The sequence below is a fragment of the Falco punctatus genome (genome assembly GCF_963210335.1).
Source record: "Falco punctatus genome assembly, chromosome: 2".
Lineage (NCBI taxonomy): Eukaryota > Metazoa > Chordata > Aves > Falconiformes > Falconidae > Falco > Falco punctatus.
The window spans coordinates 8,975,851-8,999,487 of record NC_137581.1 but is presented as its reverse complement, the minus strand read 5'-3'; the positions used below and the strand labels follow the sequence as shown (position 1 = coordinate 8,999,487).

Here is a 23,637-nt window from a genome sequence, read left to right as displayed (position 1 = left end):
TATGAAAGCATATTAAAAAATACATCTGCAGACAGCAACACAAACGGAAGGAGAAGCTGGAGAGCGCCCAGAGCAGACCTGAGCTTCGCCATGGGGACACGCGTATGGGAGCAGTGTTGATCTGAGTGGAACCGATCCCAAATCGTCCCCTGTGTTGGGGACTCAGCCAGGCAGTGGGTTTTTATACGAGAAGTGATAGCAGCGATGGTGATGTCGGCATTTCAAAGGATAAAAGAGCTCATCTCTTGTAGAAACAGATGCAGGGCCCTGCCTTCTTCGGTGACTTGGATATATAAAAGAAATACATGTAATACACACGTGACCCTCATATAGTATATGCATTGTGTATAGGCAGTATACGGCATATATAGATTTTATACATGGGCCATACAGATTACAGGTAGACTGAAATGCTGAGCTACCCACGGCCGCTCACGCTGCAGAAGGGGGCAGCCTGGTAAGGCCTCCCCAAGAGCTTCCCAAGGACCCACAGCTGCGCCCCTCCGCCCCCCCGCCCCGCGTCCCGCCGGGGGTCCAGCCCCGCTCCCCGCAGCGCCGGCCGGGGCTCCCCCCTCACCGTGCCCTTCATTAAAGCCTCAGGGGACAGCACCGGCACCAGCGGAGCAGGGGGGTCGCGGCGAGGGGCTCCGGCGAGCCCCGCGGGGCCGCAGCGCCAGCCGGGCTGACCCCGTCCCCTCAGGCCGGCCGTGCCGCGGCCGCCGCTGGGCCCCGGGCGGGGCGGGCCCGCTGTCCCCGGCGGGGGCGGGCCCCGGCGAGCAGCCCCCTCCCCTCCGCCGCCGGCTGCGCCTTAACAGGTAACGGAGGAGGCGCGACCGGGATCTGCTTCCTGGGTTTCGCTTCGCTTCGCCGGGGTCCGCCGCGCCGTGAGGGGCCGGGCGCGGCACACCTGGGCCGGGCCGCCCCGCCCTCCCCGCCCCGCCGGGCGCCCGTCCCCGCTCACGCCGTCCCGGTAGACGCGGCAGGGCCATGGTGCCGGTGTGCGGCGGGGCGGGCGGCCGCCTGCTGCGGCTGGTGGGGGCCGGCCGGAGGCCGCTGCTCCTCAGCGCCAGCCGGGGCCGCGGCTGCCAGGCCGGGGGCAGCGCGACCCACCGCGGCGGCGCCCTGGCCGTCAAAAAGCGAGGCTACGACATCACCCGGAACCCCCACCTCAACAAGGTGGGTGCCGGCGGGGGTGTCCTCCGGGGGGAGGGGGGCTGGGCGGTGGCAGGTGCCCGGCCTGGGCCGCGGGTGTCCCGGATGGTGGGTGCCCTGGCAGCGGTGCCCGTGCCCGTCCCCAGCGGGCGAGGGGCCCGGATCCCACCGGATCCCACTGGATCCCACCGGAGCAGGGGGCGAGTGACCGGCGCCCACCCACCGCCTGGGCCACCCCCTCGGCCCCCCGCCTGGCTGCCCGCGGCGCTGATGGCACTGGAAGAGCCTGTGGGGCGGCAGTGCCCTTGGCTAGGACCTGAGGTCATTTATTTGCCTGAAAAGATGAAAAATTAGGAAGGGGGAAGCGTGGCTTCTCCAAAAAAGTGCAACACCGAAACTTGGGGTGTTTTGATGTACATGATGTTACGCTGGCGGCAGCGAAATGGATCGTTGACACCCTCATGTTATAACAAGCATGTTTGGTGGTTATTGCTGTAAATCTTCTTTTTGTAGCATATGTGTAGCAATGTGCGTCCCGCTATCAAAGCAGTGCGTCTTACCAGGCTAAAGTGCTGAGGAAACATCAACGTTATTTACCCAAAAAAAAAAAAAAAAAAAAAAAAAGCGTTTGGAGAAAGGTTCTCAATGAAGTCTGCAAGGTTTGTAAAATGAGACCCCGTAATTTAGCCCCGCTGTATTTTTCAGGGGTAACTAAGACTCTCTTAACTCGGGATCATAGTTGTTAACTGGGCTTAGCTGCAGAGGTTGCACCTCCCTGTGGTCCTGCTGGATGCTCTTCAGGAGAACTGAGCTGACCCTCTGCCCCAATCTGAGTTACTGAGTTACTTCCCATCTAATGGCTCCACCGACGACTTGACAGTATTTAAATAAGGTTAAATAAATTCCTACCATTGATTATTACTCATTGCCCAAAGCCTGTGCCCACAGACACTGTTGGGCTCAGCCTGACAGCTGTAGAAGGCTGTGCTGTCTGGCTTATACTTGTCCTCAAATTTAAATTGCCAAAATGGGTAGACTGATGCGGTTAACTTCATGTATCGGTCACCACACAAACAAGCGTTAAGGGCTTGAGAGATGTTGCGGTCAGTAGAACCATCTCTGACCTTGAAAAACCAGTGGAAGAGAGATTGAATCTGGTTGGATTGGAGTTAAACTCGGAGGCTGATGGCTTGGAATGGTGTCATCCTTCCACTTCAGAGGACTGCTTGGCCAGCTTCTGAGAGGTGTATGAGGAACCTGCTTCCCCGAGTTATAAGGGCATTACAGTCAGCCCACGGGAGAGAGAGAATAAGAGTGAGGAGGAGCTTTCACCCACAGGAGCTATGGTTCAGTTTGCTCCAGTACCATCAACTGCTATCCTGGGAACCAGTATGGGCCTATCAACTCATGGAACGCTGGTGGTAAAGGTCCTGGAAAATAATACATCTTGTCCACGGTGTGGCAACCAGATAGGAAAAATATCAGGACTCGTAGACCATCTAAAGAGACCCGATGGAAGGAAAAAGATCGTGTTTACATGGTCGTGTTGTGGTAGGACAGATGTAAAACATCATAGTGTTGCCTGCCGCTTTCTGAAGTGCAAAGGGGTTGTAGAAGCAGCAACTGTCAATGGCTGGATATGTGAGGAATATAAGAGAGTACTTGAAACAAAAATTGGACTTGGGCAACATAAACACCTGGCACATCCAGTTACTGGAAACACAGAGTGAATTATTGTTGCAGCACAAACAAGCTATCAGGCTGCAATAAGGATTTTTACCATCAGCCAGATTCTACTGTCCATGCTGTTTCTCCTTCCTCCAGAGGTCAGACCACACTGTTCCTCCTACTTAGCGGAACGAGCTACAGCTGCACATCGTCCATATCAATCAACCCACTGCCTTCGAGGCAAGGCCACAGCTGCATGTTATCAATGCTAATCAGCCCACTGCCTTCATTCCTCTACAAATTCTCTCTTCCTGCCCTAAAGAGGGTACTGTGAGAGGGCTACACTGGCAGTGCTGGACTGATGAGGAGGTGGAGTTGTTGAAAAAGCTGCATAAGCAGTACGAGGGAAGTAAGAACATAAATAAGTTGACTGTGGAGTGTATTCTGTCAAAAACAACTAAGCAGGCAAGTGATAAGAGGACTGTATAAAAGTCCTGTAAAGAGGATGGAGAAAGATCAAGCGTGGAGAGAACATATAAGGAAAGAGGGGGAATACCTTGCTGACATTGGATCATGTGAGGAAAGGGGACTAAGGTCCCATTATAGTAGAAAAATTTCAGACTGGTTAACATCTACTAAGCTGCCCATCCTTCAGGGAGCTTCTGAAAAGGTGATAGAAGGGAAGGAAGGGTCCCTGTCGCTGATTAACAAGGCAGTTGAGGACTGCTATGCATGCCTGTTTATGAAGTCCTCCGAGTTGAAAGCAAGTCAGGGTCGAAAGCACCAAGTAGCCTACCAAAGCAGTGGATGAAGAAGAGGGCTAAGAAACAGGGCCGGTTCCTCTGATTCCGGCTGTTTTACCTGGATAGAGGAAAACTGGCTGGTATTATCCTGGATGAGGTAGAATCCCTAAAATGCAGTATCCCACTGGATGAGGTGCACAAAGTATTCAAGTCAAGATGGGAATTGCCAGGAACATTCAAGGGCCTAGGTGCTTTCAGGACCATGGGTCAGGCTGACAACTCAGCATTTGAAGCCATGATCGCAGCAAAAGATATCCCTAAAAACGTCAAAGAGATTAGTCAAAATGCGGTGCCAGGACCAGATGGGCTTAGTTTGAGAGATCTTGTTAAGATAAATCCTCTTTGCACCCAACTGATGGAGCTTTTCAGTCTATGGCTAGTGACTGGCAGTATACCGCACACGGTGAAAGAATGTCAGGCTGTGCTAACATCTAAATTGGCTCTACTGGATATATTGAATGGCATCAATAATTGTCAACCCGTTACTGTTGGTTCAATCATTTAAAAGTTGTTCTCAAGGGTTTTAACAGTGAGTATGACTAAGGCATGTCCCATTCATCTGCAGCAAAGAGGGTTTATAAGATCATCAGGATGTGCAGAGAGTTTAAAACTATTACAGCGTTTAACTAGGAATGCTAAGAAGGAACATGGACTCCTGGAAGTGCATTTTGTAGGTCTAGCTAAAGCCTTTCACACATCATTATGGCCCTTAAACAAAAGGGTGTGGACATTCACGTTATAGCCCTGGTTATGAACTTATATTGTAATACCAACACTCATATTGGCTTGAAGAATTAGCAGTCAGATCCTGTCAGGATCCAGATCAGTGTAAAACAGGGTGGCCTACTATCTCCTATTTTATTTAACTTGTCTGTAGACCCTCTGCTGTGTAAATTGGAAATGGAGGGAAGTGGGTTTCAACACCATAATGAGAAAGATAACAACTATGGCTTTTGCAGGCTATTTAGTCTTGTGAAGTGGCTCATTGTAGGGAACGCAAAAGAATATTGAAATTTTCGAGGTCTTTTGTTAACTTACTTGCCTCAAGATAGAAAGGGAAAACTGCTATGGCTTTAATATCAAGCCCATTAAACATACATATGCGATCAGTGACTGTCCTCCGTGGACAGTTAACGGCATTCCCTTGAATATGATTGAACCTGGCAGTTCTGAAAAATATTTGGCTTTATTTATTAATCCACGGATTGGAATGTCAAAACCAGAACTCCTAATAAAAATTAATGATTGGTTGCATCAAATTGAGAAGGCTCCTTTTGAAGCCATTTCAAAAAATTGACATCTTAAAAGAGTATACTATAGCGTGATTGGTCTACTTGGCAGATCTACGGCACGCAAATACAAATTTAGAAACCCTTGACTTGGCCATTTGAGCAGCTGTCAAAGAATGGTTGCATCTACCAGTGAGCACCTGTGATGCCTTTTTATATTCTAGCACTGGGAACGGTGGTTTGGATATTGGTGGGACTAATTCCCAGTGTACAGACTTGAAGATTGCACAGGATTGCAGAGTCTTTGGAAAAAACAATAAGACAAGTTGTTCAACAGGAGGGTGTTGAGGAAGAATTTGAAAGATTAGGGGTAGCAGAAGGATAAAGATAAAATACCATCTATTTGGCACCCAAAAGCGATAACGGTAATACCTGCCAAGGGGGAGGAACCAGTCTCATAATGGGAAGTACCTGTTCCAGATACTGTCTTTCTGAGGCCTTGTAACTGGCAAACCCAAGAATTTATAAATTGGACTAAATTGTTATCTCAGGGCCATGGTATTTCTAATTTTGACAGAGATAAAGTAATAATTGGATTGAGCATTATAGAGGCATTCCTCACAGGAAACCTGTTAACAGCAGTGCATTTAAGAGCTAGCGTATATCCAACTAGAGAATTTTTGGCAAAGGGCAGACAAGAGACTTACATTAAATTATGTAGACTCTGCCAGGCAGAAAATGAATCTTGCACACATATAATAATATCAAGCAGGATATTGCCCTGCAGTACAAGATGCAAGGATTAAGAGACATAATCAATTATATGTAATATTGCAGATGAAAAAAAAGTGGGTTGTCTTTCAAGAACCATTATTGAGAGACAAGCAAAATGAGTTGTATAAACTGGATTTAATATTTGTAAAAGAAAGTCAGGCCCTCGTAGTTGACATCACGGTTCATGATCAACATCTTTAACTGTTGCTGCTTCTGAAAAAGTATTTAAAAGATCAAGTTCAGTAATTGACAAATGCTACTATTGTTAAATTTATAGGGTTCCTTTTGAGTGGGAAAATGGCATCAAGGTAATTATGATTTATTAGCTGGACTCTGACTCTCTAGTTCCCGACAAGAGAAGGGTCACTCAACATTTATCTAACAGAGCGCTCTTTTCTTCAGTGATTGTTGTGCATATGTTTGTAAGTCGCTCGCGCTGTTGTAAAATCTTGCAAATTGTAATGGTCTTTTTATGAGTTGCAAATAAAATGGTTTTTCCTATCTTTCTATCTGTTAGGCAGGATCCAGGGTTACCTGTGGCCCACGTAGGAGTGAATTCTATTTCACAATGGTAGGAAGAGCTGATGGGGGGTAAAAAAAAAAAAGTGCCCGTAGTATGTGGGGACACAGAATCGTGATGCGTCACCTATCCTGCCAAAACACTAATTGTTTTGATGTAGGTGGATGGGCCACCTTTACTTAACTCGGAAAAGGAACATGTATAATATATATGTGTTTTATAAATAACGCCGTACTACTTTTCCATCCCTTTTCGTAATTTGAAGGGGAAGTGTGTGTCTGGATGCAAATTCTGGGATCAGATAGGTGAGATTCAAGAATGTTGGGTTCTGGTTTCTTGTATTAATATTGCTAGAAATAGAACTATGAATACATTAATTACCTTAAAAATAAGCAGGTATTATATATGGTATTGATAGTTGATGGGGCTATGGCTGTTTATCATCTGCTTGGTATGTAGTTATCCAACATACGAGTCTCCTGTGTGTTCTTCTGGACTGGGGACTCCCTGGATGACAACCCTTACTTTGTGTGGTATGCTGGGCTGCATCTCCTGGTACCCTTGCAGCATCCATAGAGGTCAACCCCTTAAGAAAGTCATGTGATGACGCAGGATGTTACTGAATATGCAACAACTTTGTAGGCAGTCTGGTTTGAATCATTATTCAGTGCATATCTGTGAGACTGAAAAGAAGAGGAATTGCCAACTATCTCATAAGTAACAGTAATTTGTCAGCATTAAGTGGTTTAGATGGTTTTTTCTTCATCATCTCGTTTGTTCCCTTGGGTGTTTGATGATAGTTACAGAGAGTGACATTGCTAATGTTTCTAGTAGTTGTGCATGTATCGAGTTGAACTGAAAAATTAATGCTTTGACCTTTGCTCAGTGTAATGCAATAATAACACACAAACAGTTGACTCTGTCACAGTTTAAATTGATCTGGCTACTGCAGAAATACATTCTGAGTGTTCCATTTGATAATTTTCAGAACTGAGGCTTTTGTTAATTGTTTCCTCCCCTATTTAATTGGCCATGATAAATCTCCCAGCTGGTCTCCAGCCTGGGTGTCTGCTGTTTATGTCATTACGTTCCTCTGTCAGTGTCAGTGATGCAGTCATCTAGAGAACACCCAAAGGAGGACACAAATGGCTGACATCTGTGGTAAGAGCTAAGATGTTTATGCACCTAGATAACTAGTCATTAGTAAATTTCCAAACTTTTCTAAAGAGGCTTCTATTTCTCTGTTGCTCTTAACAGTTTCTTGTATCTGAGGAATTAACTGTGTTCACCTGAAACAGGGTATTTCAGACAGTTCGTATGTTTAATGTATGATCAATGGCCCTTTGGTCTGCTGTGCTGCAATGCTGTAGGTCAAAATTAGGGATCTCAGTAGTTTTTCAGCTGTTGTGCTCTCATCACATAGCAATTACTATTTAACCCTTTGGTAGCTGAATGTGGTCATGGGGTCATTGCTGTTTTTGTGCAGTGGATCTTATTTAAATCTAAGCTTTTCATCTGATTGAAGGCTGCTCTGCAGGGATGGATAGTCCTTACGTCTTTCCAAGAACCTCTGAAAAAGTTCTACAGGAGCGAGGCCACGGGCAGAAAGTGTTCTGCTCCTTTCTTCAGTGCCCTGGCTGTTTGATAGCTTTTGGGTGAAGTTTGAAGTGTCAGTCTAAAGCAATGAAGTGTGCGATATTTATTCAATGAAGAAGACTGTCACTCTGGCAAAATCACAGACAGATTTACAGTCTGAGGTTATTGATTCAAGCCTTTGCTTGCTTACTAGGTTCAAGGTGCTTTGAAGCAGCAGCAGACTCAGAAGTCACTGCTGCTGGGTCCTCTATAATACCTTAACTATCGGTAATATCCTCTATCCTTCCAGCTGCAGGGAACAATAAGGGAAGAAACAAGAAGAGCTAGCAGATGGATGCCTGGTGTCACTGACAGAATTTTGGGTACTTTGATTGTGGGTGATTTTACAGGATAACAGACCTGCTGGCAACAGGCACAGTACACCTTTCTCAGAGCAGGAAAAGAATCTTTGCACAGGAGTTAGCAGGGCTCATTGAAAAAACTTTAAACTAGATTTGAACAGGGAAAGGAATAAAACCAGGCTCACCAGAGATAAGCCTGGGGGTGGCACGCCAGTGTTTAAGGGACAGTGTGCTAGCAAGGTCCTTCAGTCTTCCATCTCCATGGAGGTAGGGATCGGAGATCCATTTGGCAGCAAAGACACAAGGGTTATTGATGTGTTAGAAACCACAGAAGTGCCTGAGGATGGTCACATAAGAATTGGGCCTTCTCACCGCAAACAGGTGGTCGGATTGATAGTCCAGCTGAAGTGCTTCTACATCGGTGCACGCAGCATGGGCAATAAACAAGAAGAGCTGGAAGCCCTTGTGCAGCAGGAAAGCTATGACATAGTTGCCATCACGGAAACATGGTGGCATGACTCATGTGACTGGAGTGCTGCAATAGATGGCTATAAACTCTTCAGAAGGGGTAGGCAAGGAGGGAAGGGCCTTGAGGTAGCCCTGTGTGTTAGGTAGGGTTTGGGCTGTCTAGAGCTTAAAATGATGGTGGCAATAAACTTGAGTGTTTGTGGGTAAGAATCAGGGGGAAGGCCAACAAGGGAGATGTTACGGTGGGAGTCTGTTATAGACCACCCACCCAGGGTGAAGAGGCAGATGAAATATTCTGTAAGCAGCTAGGAGAAATCTCACTGTCACTAGCCCGTGTTCTCATGGGGGACTTCAACTGCCCAGATGTCTGCTGGAAATACAGTACAGCAGAGAGGAAACGGTCTCAGAGGTTCCTGGGGTGTGTGGAAGAGAATGTCCTGACACAGCTGGTGGGGGAGCCAGCCAAGGAAGGCATCCCGCTGGACCTGTTTTTGTGAACAGAGAAGGACTTGTGGGTGATGTGGTGGCTGGAAGCCCCCTTGGGCACAGCAATTGCAAAATGATGCAGTTTTTGTTTCTCAGAGAAGTAAGGAAGAGGGGTCAGCAGAAGTGCCACCTTGGACTTTGGGACGGCTGCCTTTGGCCTGTGTAGGAGCCTGGTTGACAGAGTCCCTTGGGAAGCAGCCCTGAAGGGCCAAGGAGCCCAGGAAGGCTGGACTTCCTACAAGAAGGAAATCCGAAATGCACAGGAGCAGGCTGTCCCTGTGTGCTGAAAGGTGACCGGGGGGGGGGGGGGGGGCAGAGAAGACTGGCATGGCTGAACAGAGAGCTTTGCCTGGAACTCGGGGGGTGGGGGTGGGGTGGGAAACCAGGAGAATTTATGGCTGTTGGAAGAATGGGCAGGCTACTCAGGAGGACTACAAGGATGCAGTGAGGTTATGCAACGAGAAAATTAGAAGAGCCAAAGTCCAGCTAGAGCTTAATCTATTGCCATAAAAGACAATTAAAAATGGTTTTATAAATACAGTAGCAACAAAAGGAGGGCTAAGAAGAGTCTCACTTCTTTAATGGATGCCAGGGGAAATGTAGTGACGAAGGATGAGGACCAGGCTGAGGTACTTAAAGACTAAGGCAAAGAAGGCATTAATAGTAAGACCAGTTCTTCCCTGGGTACAACAAGGAGCACAGCTCTGATGGGGGGCAGCTGAGGGAACTGGGGGTGTTCAGCCTGGAGAGGAGGAGGCTCAGGGGGGCCTTATCGCTCTCTACAGCTGCCTGACAGGGGCTGTAGGCAGGTGGGGGTCGGTCTCCTCTCCCAGTAACAAGCGACAGGACAAGAGGAAACAGCCTCAAGCTGTGCCAGGGAAGGTTTAGATTAGATATTGGGAAAAATTTCTTCACCAAAAGGGTGATCAAGCATTGGAACAGGCTGCCCAGGGAAATGGTTGAGCCCCCATCCCTGGAGGTGTTTAAAAGCTGTGTAGATGTGGTACATAGGGACATGGTTCAGTGGTGGGCTTGGCTGTGCCGAGTTCACAGTTGGTCTTGATGATTTTAAGGGTCTTTTCCAAGCTAAATGATCCTATGATTCTGTGAAAAGCAGGCTGTCCTTTGAGAAGCTCCTCTGTTTTCCAAATCTGCCTGAAGAAAAAAATGAATGGAAGAACTGGTGATAGATGTCAGAAATTTGCAGTCATTTCTTTCCTTTGGTCATTGTTTACTATGTGAAGTTCGTGGGTTTTCTGATGTAAAGAAATTGAATTCCTAAATATTGATCAAGAGTGCCAACACTGTATTAAGCATGGATTGTAAATGAGTTTGTCCAGTCCTTAAATCATTTGGCCAAGCTATGTATTGCATGTAAGAGCTTGCTTGAGTAGGTGTTCTGGGGAAAAATTAGAGGAGGAAGCTTCTTGCAGTTAAGGCAAGGCTGTGTTTCATCTCTGAGATTGGGTTTATGTCTCACACTTTCTGTGTGACATTGGGGAGGTCACATGTGAGGAAGTTAGTAGTTTGAATCCTTGGGCAGTAGGAGGAACTTTGAAGACAAAACCAGTTATGCTTCATCTATGCTAATGAGACTTTTAGTGCACTGCACATTTCTGCACTATTCAAATACTGTTCTTCCTTCTGTTGTGAAGCATTACAGCCCGTGGCTGATCCAAGTGCAGGACTTGGAAAATGTCAGCAGTCTTCTGAGAGGTTCTTGCAGTCTTAAAAGATGATAGCAGCTGTTCTCAGTTGACAGAACAGTCTCAGAAATAACAGGAGGATGAAGAAGAGCTTGTCACATATTTTCATTAAGCACCTCGTGAAGTCGTTCTTTTTCTTCCTTTGAATGCTGCAGAATTGAAAAACCTAATAGTGTTAACAATGTCAGGTAACTACAGAGAACTGGTAAGAGTGTTCTGTGGTGATCCAGCTGCAAGCTGGGTGCCAGGAGGATTTGTTAGCTTTGGCCATGTGTAAGTGACTTGCTGACAGGGCGGCAGCAGTGCTGGACTTGTTGAGAGACAAGTCTGGGGGGCTTCAGCCTTGTGAAAAGCTAATTCAGCACTCAGACCCTGGGAGGAAAGATGGGGCATCTCTTACCCACAACCTTATTTATCAAAGTTACCTTGTGTTTGGTGTGGTTGAGGCTGTGTTGCCTTCTCTCTGACGCTGCTGTCCATTCTCAAGATTTGTGCATTTCTGCTCATCTCGGATGTGATGTTTGTGATTCTCCTGTTCTTTCAGGGACTCTTGTCAAATTCATGTGCCCTTTCTGTGTTCTAACAGACTGAGCTGGACAATTCCCAGTTTAGCCACACACCTGTAGGCATTCAAAAATCTTGTCCAAAATCCACTGTAATTTTGTTCATGACATCTGACTGCAGTGTTCAGTTGGAAGGTTGACTGCATTTCATGCATTTTGCTGGAAGTCCTAATTCTGAGATGAATCATGCCTCATTGGAGATCTGCCATCACAAACAGATGCAGAACTGGATGTCACAGTTTGTTTTCAGAGTGGCAGGATATTGCTGTATTTGAAGGGTTGAGATAATAACATACTAAACCTTTCTGCAAGGTGCAGTGTATGGGTCAGAATTTGGGGTCTTCTGTGTACTTCTGGGTACTACCCTTTTGATGTGTATGCATGCTCTCTGTTACTTTTCATGTAATGTGGCATAATGAATTGGGGGGAAAAAACAACCAAACAAAAAAACACACAAACTCAAAAAAACCCAAAATTACCAGTCTGGATCAGTAAGAATGAAACTTTAAAGAAGTGCTGTAGGTGTCTGGACTGTTTCTGGAATGTACTGCTGTACACATTAAAATGTGGAAAGCTTGTTTGTCCCTCAGCTTTGCGGTGATTAGAATGGAGCTAACTGAAGGTTCTTTGAATGTAATGTCAGTAATTTGCCACTGCAGCTGAGAAAAAAAACGATGGGATCTTGCAAACAGCTGTACACAGCAACTGTGGTGAAACAGGCCTGAAATGAGCTGGATTTGTAATATGATTGCATTTAAACAAAATTAGTAATGAGCACAAGAACAGTGTTTCTGAAATGGCAGTTGGCAAGATCAAATTGAGGCAGGATTCTGTTTTCAGATTAGTAAATCTCTCTAAATCCACAGGTTATGTTCTTGCAGCTGGAGTTCCCAGTCGGCTAGCTTTAGGTCTGGGTAGGCGTGTAACTGCTGAGGTACACACCGGGCTATAAGTGGCTGTGTGACTCCCAGCATTTGTTAACTTACCCATCTGTTCACATTTTGCAAAGTTATAGAGTATGAGGTGGGCAGAGTTTGGAGATTCCTCTCTTATTTTTCAGGAGCCTGTAGCTAGTTGAGTAAGTTTGAGGGGACAAGTTTTAGACTAGACAAGTTCATTAAAAAAAAAAAAAAAAAAAGAAGAAAAAATCCACTGAGGATTACTAAATACCCTAAAACTACACCTGGCTTAGAAAGTCCCCAAACCAAAAATGGTGAAAGGATGGGAGTGTGCAGCGTTATTTACCTTTCTTAAGGTTTATGGCTGCTGTTGAAGACAAGATGCTTATGTAGATGAACTGACCTTACAGGATTCTTGTGTTTCTAGGGATATCAAACAAGCAGCTTTCATGGGCAAACCCTGCAGGACATGGGCCACTTCAGACCCAAGCCAAACCGCAGCTGAGAGTGCTTTTTATCCAGTCATGCTCCAACTCTTCTAGAGCTGAAATGTGAGTGAGCTGGAGTGCAGTGCAGTATGATGAGCCTTCAATGGTGTGCAGAGCAGAGAGGCTGTTTTCCTGATTTTACTTGTTCTTTATTTCATTAGTCAAGTCTAGGTGTATTGCCATTGACTTCAGTGGAAGCAAACTCCGAGGAGATGAGCTTTGGCCCAGTATTTTGGCAAATGTCGTGGTGTTCTGGAAATATGATTGCTCAGTGAGATTTGTTTTGGTTTTCATCCTGGTGCACGAAGTTCCATTTTTGTTTGTTTGGTGTTTATGTCAGGCATATCTCTTTTTGAGTCCAGAGTATCTTTTGGTGGTGGCATTTCTTTGGTACCAAAACATTAGGAACTTGTTGTTAATGTCATGGTCAGCAAACTAAGCCTGAACTAAATCTGTCAGGGTATTAGCCTGAAAAAGTCCCTTTGCTTCCCCAGCTTGGATTCCAGTTCCTCTCCTTTATCATAGCCAAACCAGTAGACCATCTGCCTTCCTGTCTGTCTGCATAATCTCTTGCCAACACTGTCACTCTCCCCTCTGGGATACCACTAATGCTTTGGGAGTAGAGCTCATGTGGAAAAGCTTGGAAGCGCAGAGGAAGCCTGCGGCTGCCAAGGTGAGAGGGGTGCTGATGCAGACCCTGCCTCAGTCTGTGTTGTACTAACCCTGTAATACGTTGGTCCTCATTTTCAGTTGGGCAGCTTTTTATAAGTGCTGATTTGCTTGCAGTCACTCTAAGTTATTAACAAAAAGAAATTACGTTTGGACCAAAATGCTTGTTGCTGTTTTCTGAGCAGTTTGTTGTAAAAATACATTCAAAATTGCCTATAAGTTGTGGAAATTCATCATTTTGGAAGCTGCCAATGTCACTTTTTACCATGCCCTTTCTTTTAGAGAAGCCTTAACCCTTACACCAGGCATGTTTCGGTAGGGCAGAGCAAAGACCAAATGTAGCTCTTGCTTCATAGCGTGGATTAAGTTTTGTGGTACTTGAGTAAGAATTGCACTTAAGTAACACAATTGTTTAAGTAGTATGAAAATGGATATTGTTGCAGTTAGAATGGACAGAAGGCCGACTGTTACATCTTTTACAGCATTCCTGTCTGCTGCATCTAGTGAAACAGGTGGCAAACCACCAGTTGATTATTCTGGAAGCACTGTAGATGTTGATGGGAAGACTGAGAATATTGTATCTGGGGTTAGTCCTGTAAACAGTCTTCACTCCGCTGACCTCAGCAGGCTTCAAGCCTTGCCCCCCGTAAGTAGCATGACATATAATATCATTGACATTAGGAACTGTGTGCTGCTATATGTTCAGATGAGTTGTTGGTGCTCATCAGAATTAGTGATGGTTTAATGGAAGCTGCTGAAAGGCTGTGCTAATTCACAAGATGGAGTGAAGAGCAATAGTTAGTGGCTTGGTTTTGATTTCAGATGGATTTGACATGCAGTAAGGGTAACGACTAGAGATGGGTCTGGTGGTGTTTGTAGTGCTGTGTGGCAGAGTTTTTGAGTTTTGTGTGTCAGATCTGGCACTGGCTGAACAAAACTGGACCCTAGAGCAAATTTCATTGGACTTGATTTTGGATAAAGAGAATGTAAAATTAATTCCCCTCTAAATTCTATAGCAGCCACCTCCAGAAGAACACTCCAGCTGCTTGTTACTGGCATTCATTCAGAGCTGAGAAAGAAAAGGTGGGTCTTTAACAAATAACTGCCCTCTATTGATACCTCTTGCTGAAGGGAGAAGTTTTATGACCGTTTATAATATTTAGGCTCCTTCAGGGCTATGGGATAGTGTTCCTTCTCTGACTTGCTATAAGTGATGCTGATTTCCCTTCCTGCCCCCTCAACTTGCCTGGCTGATGTGGAGGTACTGTGCAAACATCTGCTTTTGGCAGCTGTCCAGTGATTGCAGTGTTTTACTCATTCTTCACTTCACGGAGTACCACTGCCAGCAGGTTCCCCCCTGCAGACAGCACCCAGGTATTTCTAGCACCGAGGCCCTTGCAGAATTAGGGCCTGGAGTTTGATGTTGGAGCTTCCAACGCACGTGACTGCTGCAGCTGAAACCTGGATGCTGCCCTGCGTGGCAGGAGCTTCGCCTGTACCTGTCTCAAATTAAATGCCATGCAGGGCTATAGATTCTCGTCTTTCATTGTTTGTGGATTTTGGGTTGTTTTGTGTGGTGTGGGTGTTTTGTGTGTGTGTGTTTGTTTATTTTTTAGCCCAGGGAGCTAAGAAGCAAATGGTTATTTTAATTACCCTTGGGGTTCTGGATCCAAAAATATTCTTACACTGGCAAGACCTAGGAGACAAGTCAGGCTGAAAAAACAAAGTTTTTACTTTGTCTCTTGCTTTTCCTCTGACTGTTACTAATTTTTTTTGTATTTTTTTTCCCCTGACTTACCAGACCTGCTACCAAACCTCCAACAGCCTATTGCAGCTTTCACCCAAAGAAATTCTTTTGGGACAGACTTAGCTTTAGAGCTGTTGTGAGCAGGTCAGACAGGCCTTGGTGCTTGGGGGAGAGTAAACACTGTTCTGTAATTCCCTCTCTTCCAATAGAAAGCTTAGCACAACAGCAAACTTGACTACTTTCAGCTTATAATGTGCTCTGGTAGAGATGATGAGCATGTTTTTAATTTTTAACCTCCGCTTTGAGGCCCAGGGGTGACACTTGCTATCTGTCTCCCCAAACAATCTGACATTTTAATAAATGACTTGCATATGTCAGCTGAATACAATATCTTTCTTTTAAAAATGTTTTAAATGGCAAAGCTTTTTATAGTTCTGCAGCTTCCAAACACAAAATTCAGACATACACTGAGCAGACTGTGGGTCTACCAAAGAAAATAACACCAACGCAAAAGTTTTCTGCGTATCAACGTTTTCTGCTTCGCTTCACTTTGCAGCTCTCTGTTGCACATGTCCTTTTCCAACACGTGGAACCATGGAACTGAAACAGAGTTTCAGTAAATTTCTCTGTTGTGTATATATATATAAAAAGATTAAGTTCCACATCTCAGAGCAATTTTTTTCTTTGTCTAGCTTACAAAGTGATAAGTCTAGTCTGTAGTATGTCCATATGGATTAGCTCTGTCCAATCTCATAAAATGTGTAGTTAAGGCTTTACTCTGTTTCTCAACATAAGAAGGAATTAGTTATTTCAAATACAGCAGTGCTATATTCTCTTGAACAAGACATCTTGAACTTTAATTCTGGGCTAATAGATTTGTCACTTGGCCTAGTGGTTAAGTTAACTACGGAAACTATTAAACTCTGTTGAACCTCTATTTGGAGGGTTTATTGTGAAGCCTGCAGGTAATTTTAGCAGTGATTATTTGCAAATGAGCAAATGGATTATACGTGCCAAATCCTGTCACTTTTGGAAGTGTCCAGATTATTGAGTATTTCTGTTGTCGGGACAGTCTGAGCATGCAAGCAGGGCAGGGGCTGGAGGCAGAGCTGATGTGTGTTATTAGGCCAACTGATTTAGATGGCAGGGGGGAAGGAAGAAGTAAAATCATGGGTTTTCATGTTCATAGCCCTTCTTCTAGAAACTCAATTTTTTTTTTATCCCCAGCTAGATCAGTTGGTCCAATAAACAACCAAACCCAACAACAACCAAAAAACCCCATTAAAAAAAAACCAAACAACACCAGAAAAATGCAAAACAACAACAACAAAAAGCCAGCCAAAAATCCCTCACCCCAAACCTCGGCCTGTTAGCCATGTCCTACCTAACAGGGAACTGGATGTCTTCATGTTGCCATTTGTGTCTGTAGCTCATTGCTGGAATAAAAAAAAAATGTGTGTGCTGTTGATCAGATCCCTTGATCACAATTACTGGAGGGACAAGACCCTACTCTCCCCTAATACTGTATGAAGGTTTCTGAATCTAACCATAAAATGAGCCAAATAAAAATTACTTGCTGAAGTGCTATGTCTGAATGCTGTAGAAAAAACTAAATATAATCTAAAAGTGTTTGGATCCCCCATTGATTTGGATTCTTTTTTTAAACACTCTCTTTAAAAACAAAAAACTTCTGGGAGTGCAAACAATTTGCACCAATGCAGCGTGCACAAAGTCTGAATTCCAGCAGACACTCTTGCAGGAAAGATGGAGAGAGGTGTGCAACAGTTGCAGGACATGAAAGGCACTTGTACTGGAATAGTTCAGCAGTTCAGGTGCTTTCTGGGTGAAAGATGCAGTTTGCACAAGAGGATCTCAGAGTATTTGAAGTGATGAGGATGTTGGGAAGAAGAATTGAAAACTTCTCTCTTCCCCCGGTGCCTAGCAGATAGCTTGATGCGTGAACGTGTTGGAAGGCAGCGATAGATGTGACTGTGTGCTCCACGTAGGTGTGTCTGCAGAAAACTTTCCAAGCATAAATCAACGCTGATCACCATGTGGAATGGCTTGTGTTCTGGGATGTCTGCTACTTCATACTCACTAGTAAATTTGCTTACATTGGTGTCTTACAAGCTTTGTCAAGTAAATCACATTCAAACACAAACTTAGTTGCTCAAAAGTAATAAAAGCATTTTTTTCCCCTCTCAAGTTTGGAGGCTTTTCAGTGCACATACTACCGGGACTTGTTTCTCATTGCACACATGCAGCAGATTCCTCTTAGGCTTGGTAAATTGCCCAGGTTGTGATGTGCAGCAGTATTTATTAGGAGACATGTGTGACGTGCCTTTCACTCCATGTGCTGATGCCAGCAGCTTTTATAAGTCTAGGAGGGGGGAAAAATATGCTTGAAACAGCACAGGGGTCTCCCTGAGCATTGCTCTTTGGTTTTTAAGAGGCAGCATAGGCTTAAGCCATTGGGAGGGTTTCTGCTGATTTCAATCAACTTTGCATCAAGCCTTTTTTGAATTTAGGAATAAGCAGCTGCACCATTTAAGACATAAGATCATTTGATCACAAAAGGGTAAGATTAAAGGCAGTATAGTGTGAAACTTCACTGTCTTGCTCTGTTAGTAGATAGTAATTTAAATGGAAGCATATGTGAAAAAGTGTTAATTGTTTAAGCCAAAATCTCAAAGAAAAAATGGAATTTGCTAATATAATCAATTTCTACTGACAGAATCATGTAAAGGCCCCGGTTGTTTCCACAGTTGTATGTCCCAAAAATCAAAAGTGCCTTTTAGTACTCTTTATTGTAGCATTATTTGTCCAAGCTTATTCATTTTCCTTATGAGCTTTTGGAGCAACCAACTCAGTGATTCTGTTCTAATGCCAAAAGCTGTCCTCTGGCATGCAGGCAAGAAGAGCTGGACTTCTTCACGAGACCTGCTGGAAGAAAAATAAGGGCACTAAGCAAAGATACCTTGGAAAGCTTGAAGCTGCCCTGGAGAGTTCTTGTAGCTTAGTACAACTTACAGAAGTTCTTTTGAATTATGACCTTCCAAATGTCCACTAGTCAAGGGTAACTGGGATTATGAAACCAGAATGAATGCATGACTGATGCTGAAACTGGGCTACTCTCCCTGAAGGCAAGTAATTGTTTTGGATTTAACATGTTAACTGTATTTGAAGTTATAAGGTAATGAAGTCATTTCTCGTATAAATAGAAAAGACATGATGCAAAGGTGCTGGAAAGCAACAGCAAGGCTCTGACTGCTGCTGGAAAACAGGTTTGGTGTTGGCCATTTTTTACAAGTTAATTGTATTTTAAAGATAAGCTTTAATGGGTTTGGCAGTGAGAATGGAACTGTAACCAGATATTGTTGTTTTGTACAAGTGCCTTTCAGGTTTCTCTGCAAGGTCAAACGTCCTATTGACTGGCAACTGGACTGCTTGGCTTGTGGTAATCTAACTGGTATTTGGGGGAGTTGCAAAACAAATTTCTCACTGAAGCCAAATGTAGAAGTGTATGAGCATCCAGCAGTTTCATTTCCTGCAAAGCTGGGAACTCTTATAGGACTTCTTAGGATTTCCTGCAGGGAAAGAAGGGTATCAATCTTGTTTGACTTGAAGTATCATAATATTTGCGCTGCAACTTGTAACACAGAGCAAGAAGTTTTCAATTAGTATTTCCTGAGGAACAGCAAATTCAGTAAAGTGGATGCTTTTAAAGTTTTATTTTTTTGTCAGAGAATAAACAAAGCAACTCACAGGAGCTTGAATGTTCCATGTTGCTGGAATAGGGAAGAAGAGTGGTGAACATGGTAGCAGATCTACTAGGAAGCAATGGACAGCTGAAACCATTCTCAAATCTTTCTTGATGTCTGCTTGGCATCATCATAATATCATTTCTGAACTGTAGTGCTGTATCAAGTGTGCTTGCAGGAGGCATAAACTTCAGTTTTGTTGATGAAACAGTTACTTGGTCAGTTCACTACTGCTCTTGACATTCCTAGTGTGGCAAAGTTGGTTGTTTTTTTTTTCAAACTCTGAGCTGATCGCTACGAACCTTGATTTGGGATCCAAACACCCAAACCAAATCTGCTTGAAGTCCTGTGTGCCTTTTCCCATTTGGGTCTGTAGTAATTTCATACTGTGGGAAGTGTTTTATGTCTCTTAAAAAGAGGCTTCGACTTTAACTTTGTGGCAGCAGTACTTTGTCCTATCCTGGCAGAAGAATGCAGCTAGGAGAGCTGAGGCACATGGGCTGAGGAGCCTTTAGTGTGCGAATTTCCCGATCTGCAGTGCACATGGTGGTGGGACCATCTTGGATGCATGTTACTTCAAATATCGCAGATATTCCTCGTCTCCATTCTGTATGAGATGGGCCAGATATCTGGGACTTCTGGGCATCCAGCAACTGCTTTGCATATAGTCTGTACATATCCAGGGTCTGATCATCTTTTGGATGCATTGAAGTTATTGTCCACTTGCAAATTGTTCTGCATGTAAGACTAGCTGTGAGCCAGCTTCTGGACTTTCAGAAATCCTGGGGCGATAACCTAAGTCCTTACATTTTTCCCCAATAAAAGATCTAGGTGGAAATAGAGGGCATGCCTTGAGATACTGGTATGTGAGTGAGTAGCTCTCAAAGCTCATTCTATAGAAAGAACATCTATATACGTGTTTGGTAATTCACCTGACAAATATGAGGTGAAGAAAAAAGACACTAGAAGCTGTAAAGGAACTTACTTATTACTCTAGAAGTTAAGAAAAATCTTCATTATCTAGAATGTACCACTTAGGTTTAGAATTTTCTCCAATTTGAGCCTGAAGTGGAGACACATTACTTTTTCAGTCCAGTGATATTGTGGTTAGACATGTCATCCCTGGCTGTGGTTGCCAGATTGTGGCAAAATGTAGGAACTATTGAGTTTGAATGTCGTATCTTGAGGGGGGGAAAAAAAAAAGGAAAGAAAAAGTAATTCTTCCAGTCACATTTTTTGGTTTATTATTTCTTACTCCTAATTCTTGGGGGCATTCAGCACATAATATGACTTCCAGGGCATGTATCATTCAGCTTCTGCTTTTCTTTAATGAGATTCATTCAGGCATTGCAGTTCAAGCTATTGGAGTCCTAACACGCTTGCTGCATTACATTTAACACTTTTGAGCTCTGTTGTTCCTTATCAAATAGTTATGGAGGGCAGTTTCTGAGTCACTAATATGCATTGGAGAAAGGATCAGGCACTCACGGGCATCACGTTGGCGTATTGTATTTCCCATTTAGGTTTGGAGCACTCTTCTGAGACAGGGAAATAGTTATTTTCACTTCAGTGAGCGACTGAATTTAGCTTGCCCAATGTAATAAGGGACATTTATGGCAGACCAAGTAACTGAATGTAAGTACCTCCAAATTAATTCCCTGACCATTCAGCCAGCATGCCTGTTTGCTCAGTTGTCTTATCATAGCATCTTTTGTCTGCACCAAGAGTGATCTCAACCACACAGCCTGGTAGAAACACATGTGATACATCAACTGCATGCATCACATGCCATCAAATATACATTGTTTTATAAAACAAAAAGCATTTTGTGAAATGTTTCCCAAAAGTTGTAGGCAAAGGAAGTGAGGATAATAAGGAGCTGTTCTAGTTGTTTGCTAGAGCTCACTTCATTTTTTTCCCATTAATATACTTAGTGAATCACTTAAATTTTCTGGGTTTATTATGTAACAGTTCAAAACTTCCAGTCACACTGTGTACGCTACAGATGCCAATACCTGTAAACTTGAGGTAATTACCTTTTCTACATTATTAAAGTAGTAATTCAAAGAGAGAACCAAAACAGGGCAAATACTTATGTTTAAAGCTAGTGGGCCAGAGGTCTGGGTGTGATGTGTGGTCCCTCTGTGGCTGCTTTCTTAAGCATCTGAACAGGCAGATGCTAAAACCAGCGATTTCTTAGAAATTGAGAGCCTGTTGGCCTGACTTTCCTCTCATCCTATTTAATGACACCTTCCAGCAAATGTGTAGGACTAGGTCCAAAGCAGATTGAATGTGATGGGAAACAAATGAGTAATTACAGCCCTTTGCAGGAAAGTATTCAGAGTTACAGCCTTATTGGCTTCATATTGTTTAAGAAAGTGCTTTGCTGAACTAGGGCATAGGTTTTTGATTTAGTATCCCACTGCTATTAAGACTATGAGTGTCTTCTGGCTAAAGCCTATCTGAGGAGTGGCTTTATGGGAGCACAACTGGGTTTTAAACAAGCGGTGATGCACTTCTGCTCTGCATTCAGAGGGAAAAGAAGCAAAATAAAACCCCAACAATAATATATCTGTATTGTTGAGTACCAGACAGAAGAAAATTAAGTGCAAAAATGAAATGAACTTCCAAGATGAGGTTCAGACAGCTTATAATGTCTCCAGTAGGCATTTGCTTTAGTTAATAAACCAGAAGAAAAACACAGTCACTTCAGGTATTAAAAATTTTGAATGTATAGATTTGCTCTCAGCTTTGCACTGCAGAGGCCACATGGAAATTTTTCACTGAATCGCTTTCTTCCTTTAATTTAAAAAAGGAGCAGCAGAACAGTAACTGATGAAAGGAAAGTCCTGAAGCAGTATGACAGTCCGTTTTATTAGTGGTGGATTTAGATCCTTCATTCTTTAACGCTAGCGTAGGAGTTTGACCTGTCCTTCCGATGTACTATGCAGTAACGGAGCAGTTTAATTAAAGCATGATTGATTAAAGACACACATTAAGAGTGTTCGCAGTCAGGGTCTGTCTCCAAGCCATGGAGAGCAAACTTTTTCTCCTCCCCAAATAGTTAGATGTTAAATTTTGGTTCACTCTCTCTGCCTTGGTGCAAAACTACATATTCTGACACATTTGCTATTCAGGTTCACAATTGCCTGTCCCCAACTCCTAGGTTTGGGAAGTTAGGGAAAACAGGCAAAGTATAGCAGTAGTAAGAAGCATAGTGAGGATTGCCTGTGAGGTATAACAGAAGGACTAAAACCCTACAGCCATGGCAAACTCAGTCTCTCTTCTACATACTAGGTACCTTTGCAAGTAAAAGGTCTGTATTTCTTGAAAAGAAAACTGAGATCAGCAGCATTTTGTAAATGTTTGTGTTATGATCTTGGAGATCCTTAGATGCAATGCTTACAGTCAAGAAGTGGAATCCTATCCATATAGAAAGACTTATACTTGACAGCGTGTTTGTGATTATGCACAAATTCTGTGATCTGGTGGGGAAATTCAGTGGTAGAAAGATTTGTGAATAACTTGAATGCAGACAACCAGATACGTGTTTAAAAAAAAAAAAATAATAAAAGTACTCCAAGGCATGGATTTTCAGTGAGGACAAAAATAAACCTGGAATGTTTGCTTCATGCTGAGTCTTAGCAATGCTGTTCCAACATAAACATAGTTTAGAAGTTGTTGGCTTTTGGAAAAAACTTTTTTTTAATGTCTTTAAGTTATTCAGGTAACCTCAAACTTTGCAGAACTGTTTTCTTTTTTTCTGACGAGAAGGTGGCTTGGAGAAGTGTCGGGGCAACTTTTACGCAGAAAATTTGACTGAGACCAACATAATGGAATAGAGAGGTACCTGATTCTATAAACCTCTTATATCTAAGAGGAAGCTAATGTAAAATGTGCAACTGAGGGGCACCCCCCTGCACTTAGCACATTTTAGTCTGAAGTAAGATTTTCATAGGTACAAAATATACATCCCCAACAGCACAGGATTTGAGCAACTAGAGTAATTTGGATACTCATCAAAGTAGAACTTTATGTGAAATTTGTCTGAAATGACTTTTTTTCTTCCCCCCCTCCTCCCATAAGCAAGCACATGTATGTGCCTAGACCATGATTTTTGGCAGGATCTGGCCTCTTCATTCTGAGTCCTAATTCACCCCCACTGTTCTCTGAAATGAAAATCTGATTCTCCTGCAGAAAGAGACATTGCTACTGCCATCTGCAAAACATCAGCACCTTCTACATCATGCTAAAATCACTCTGACCTCTCGGCATATGATGACTTTTAAAAGAATGTTCAAAGGCATATCCTTATCTTATGTTAAACGCTGGTGTTAAGAGACTGAATATGTCTTGTCATGTAACCAGTTTGTTAGGTGGGCATCAGTTAATTTATGGTGCTATTTAGCAGTCACTAATTCATACTTCAGTTCATGTATTCTGGTGGTGGACAAATGACACGTTTATCTACTTTGTATTAACCTGTTATTTTGTGTGCTTCTGTATTTTTGCAATTAAAAACGTTTCTGTGAAGCAAAACCAGCTTTCAGGTGCTGAGTTTTGAATAGTACTTTCTGGATGTATTTGCACAAACCATCTTCTTTTAGAGCTCTCTTTTTATGGATGTAGGTCATCCTTTTATTGGATGTGGATCAGGAATGGAGGTGTTTGGGAAATGGATTGGTAGCTTCAAGCCTGAAGCTGCTTTCTGTGGATAATCTGTAACCCTTTCGAGAAAAGTGTGAAACATTTCATTCTATTGATATA

The 23,637-nt window shown here is 43.5% G+C and overlaps 1 protein-coding gene across 1 annotated transcript in view; it reads left to right on the top strand.

Annotated features, from left to right (window-relative positions):
* The first annotated feature begins 823 nt into the window (after window positions 1-823).
* ME3 (malic enzyme 3) overlaps window positions 824-23,637 on the top strand; it is a 134,585-nt gene continuing 111,771 nt past the window's right edge. Inside the window, exon 1 of the mRNA XM_080375916.1 lies at window positions 824-1,176. Coding sequence (XP_080232042.1) covers window positions 988-1,176 — 189 coding nt within the window. The 5' untranslated portion in view covers window positions 824-987. The remainder of the gene's footprint in view (window positions 1,177-23,637) is intronic.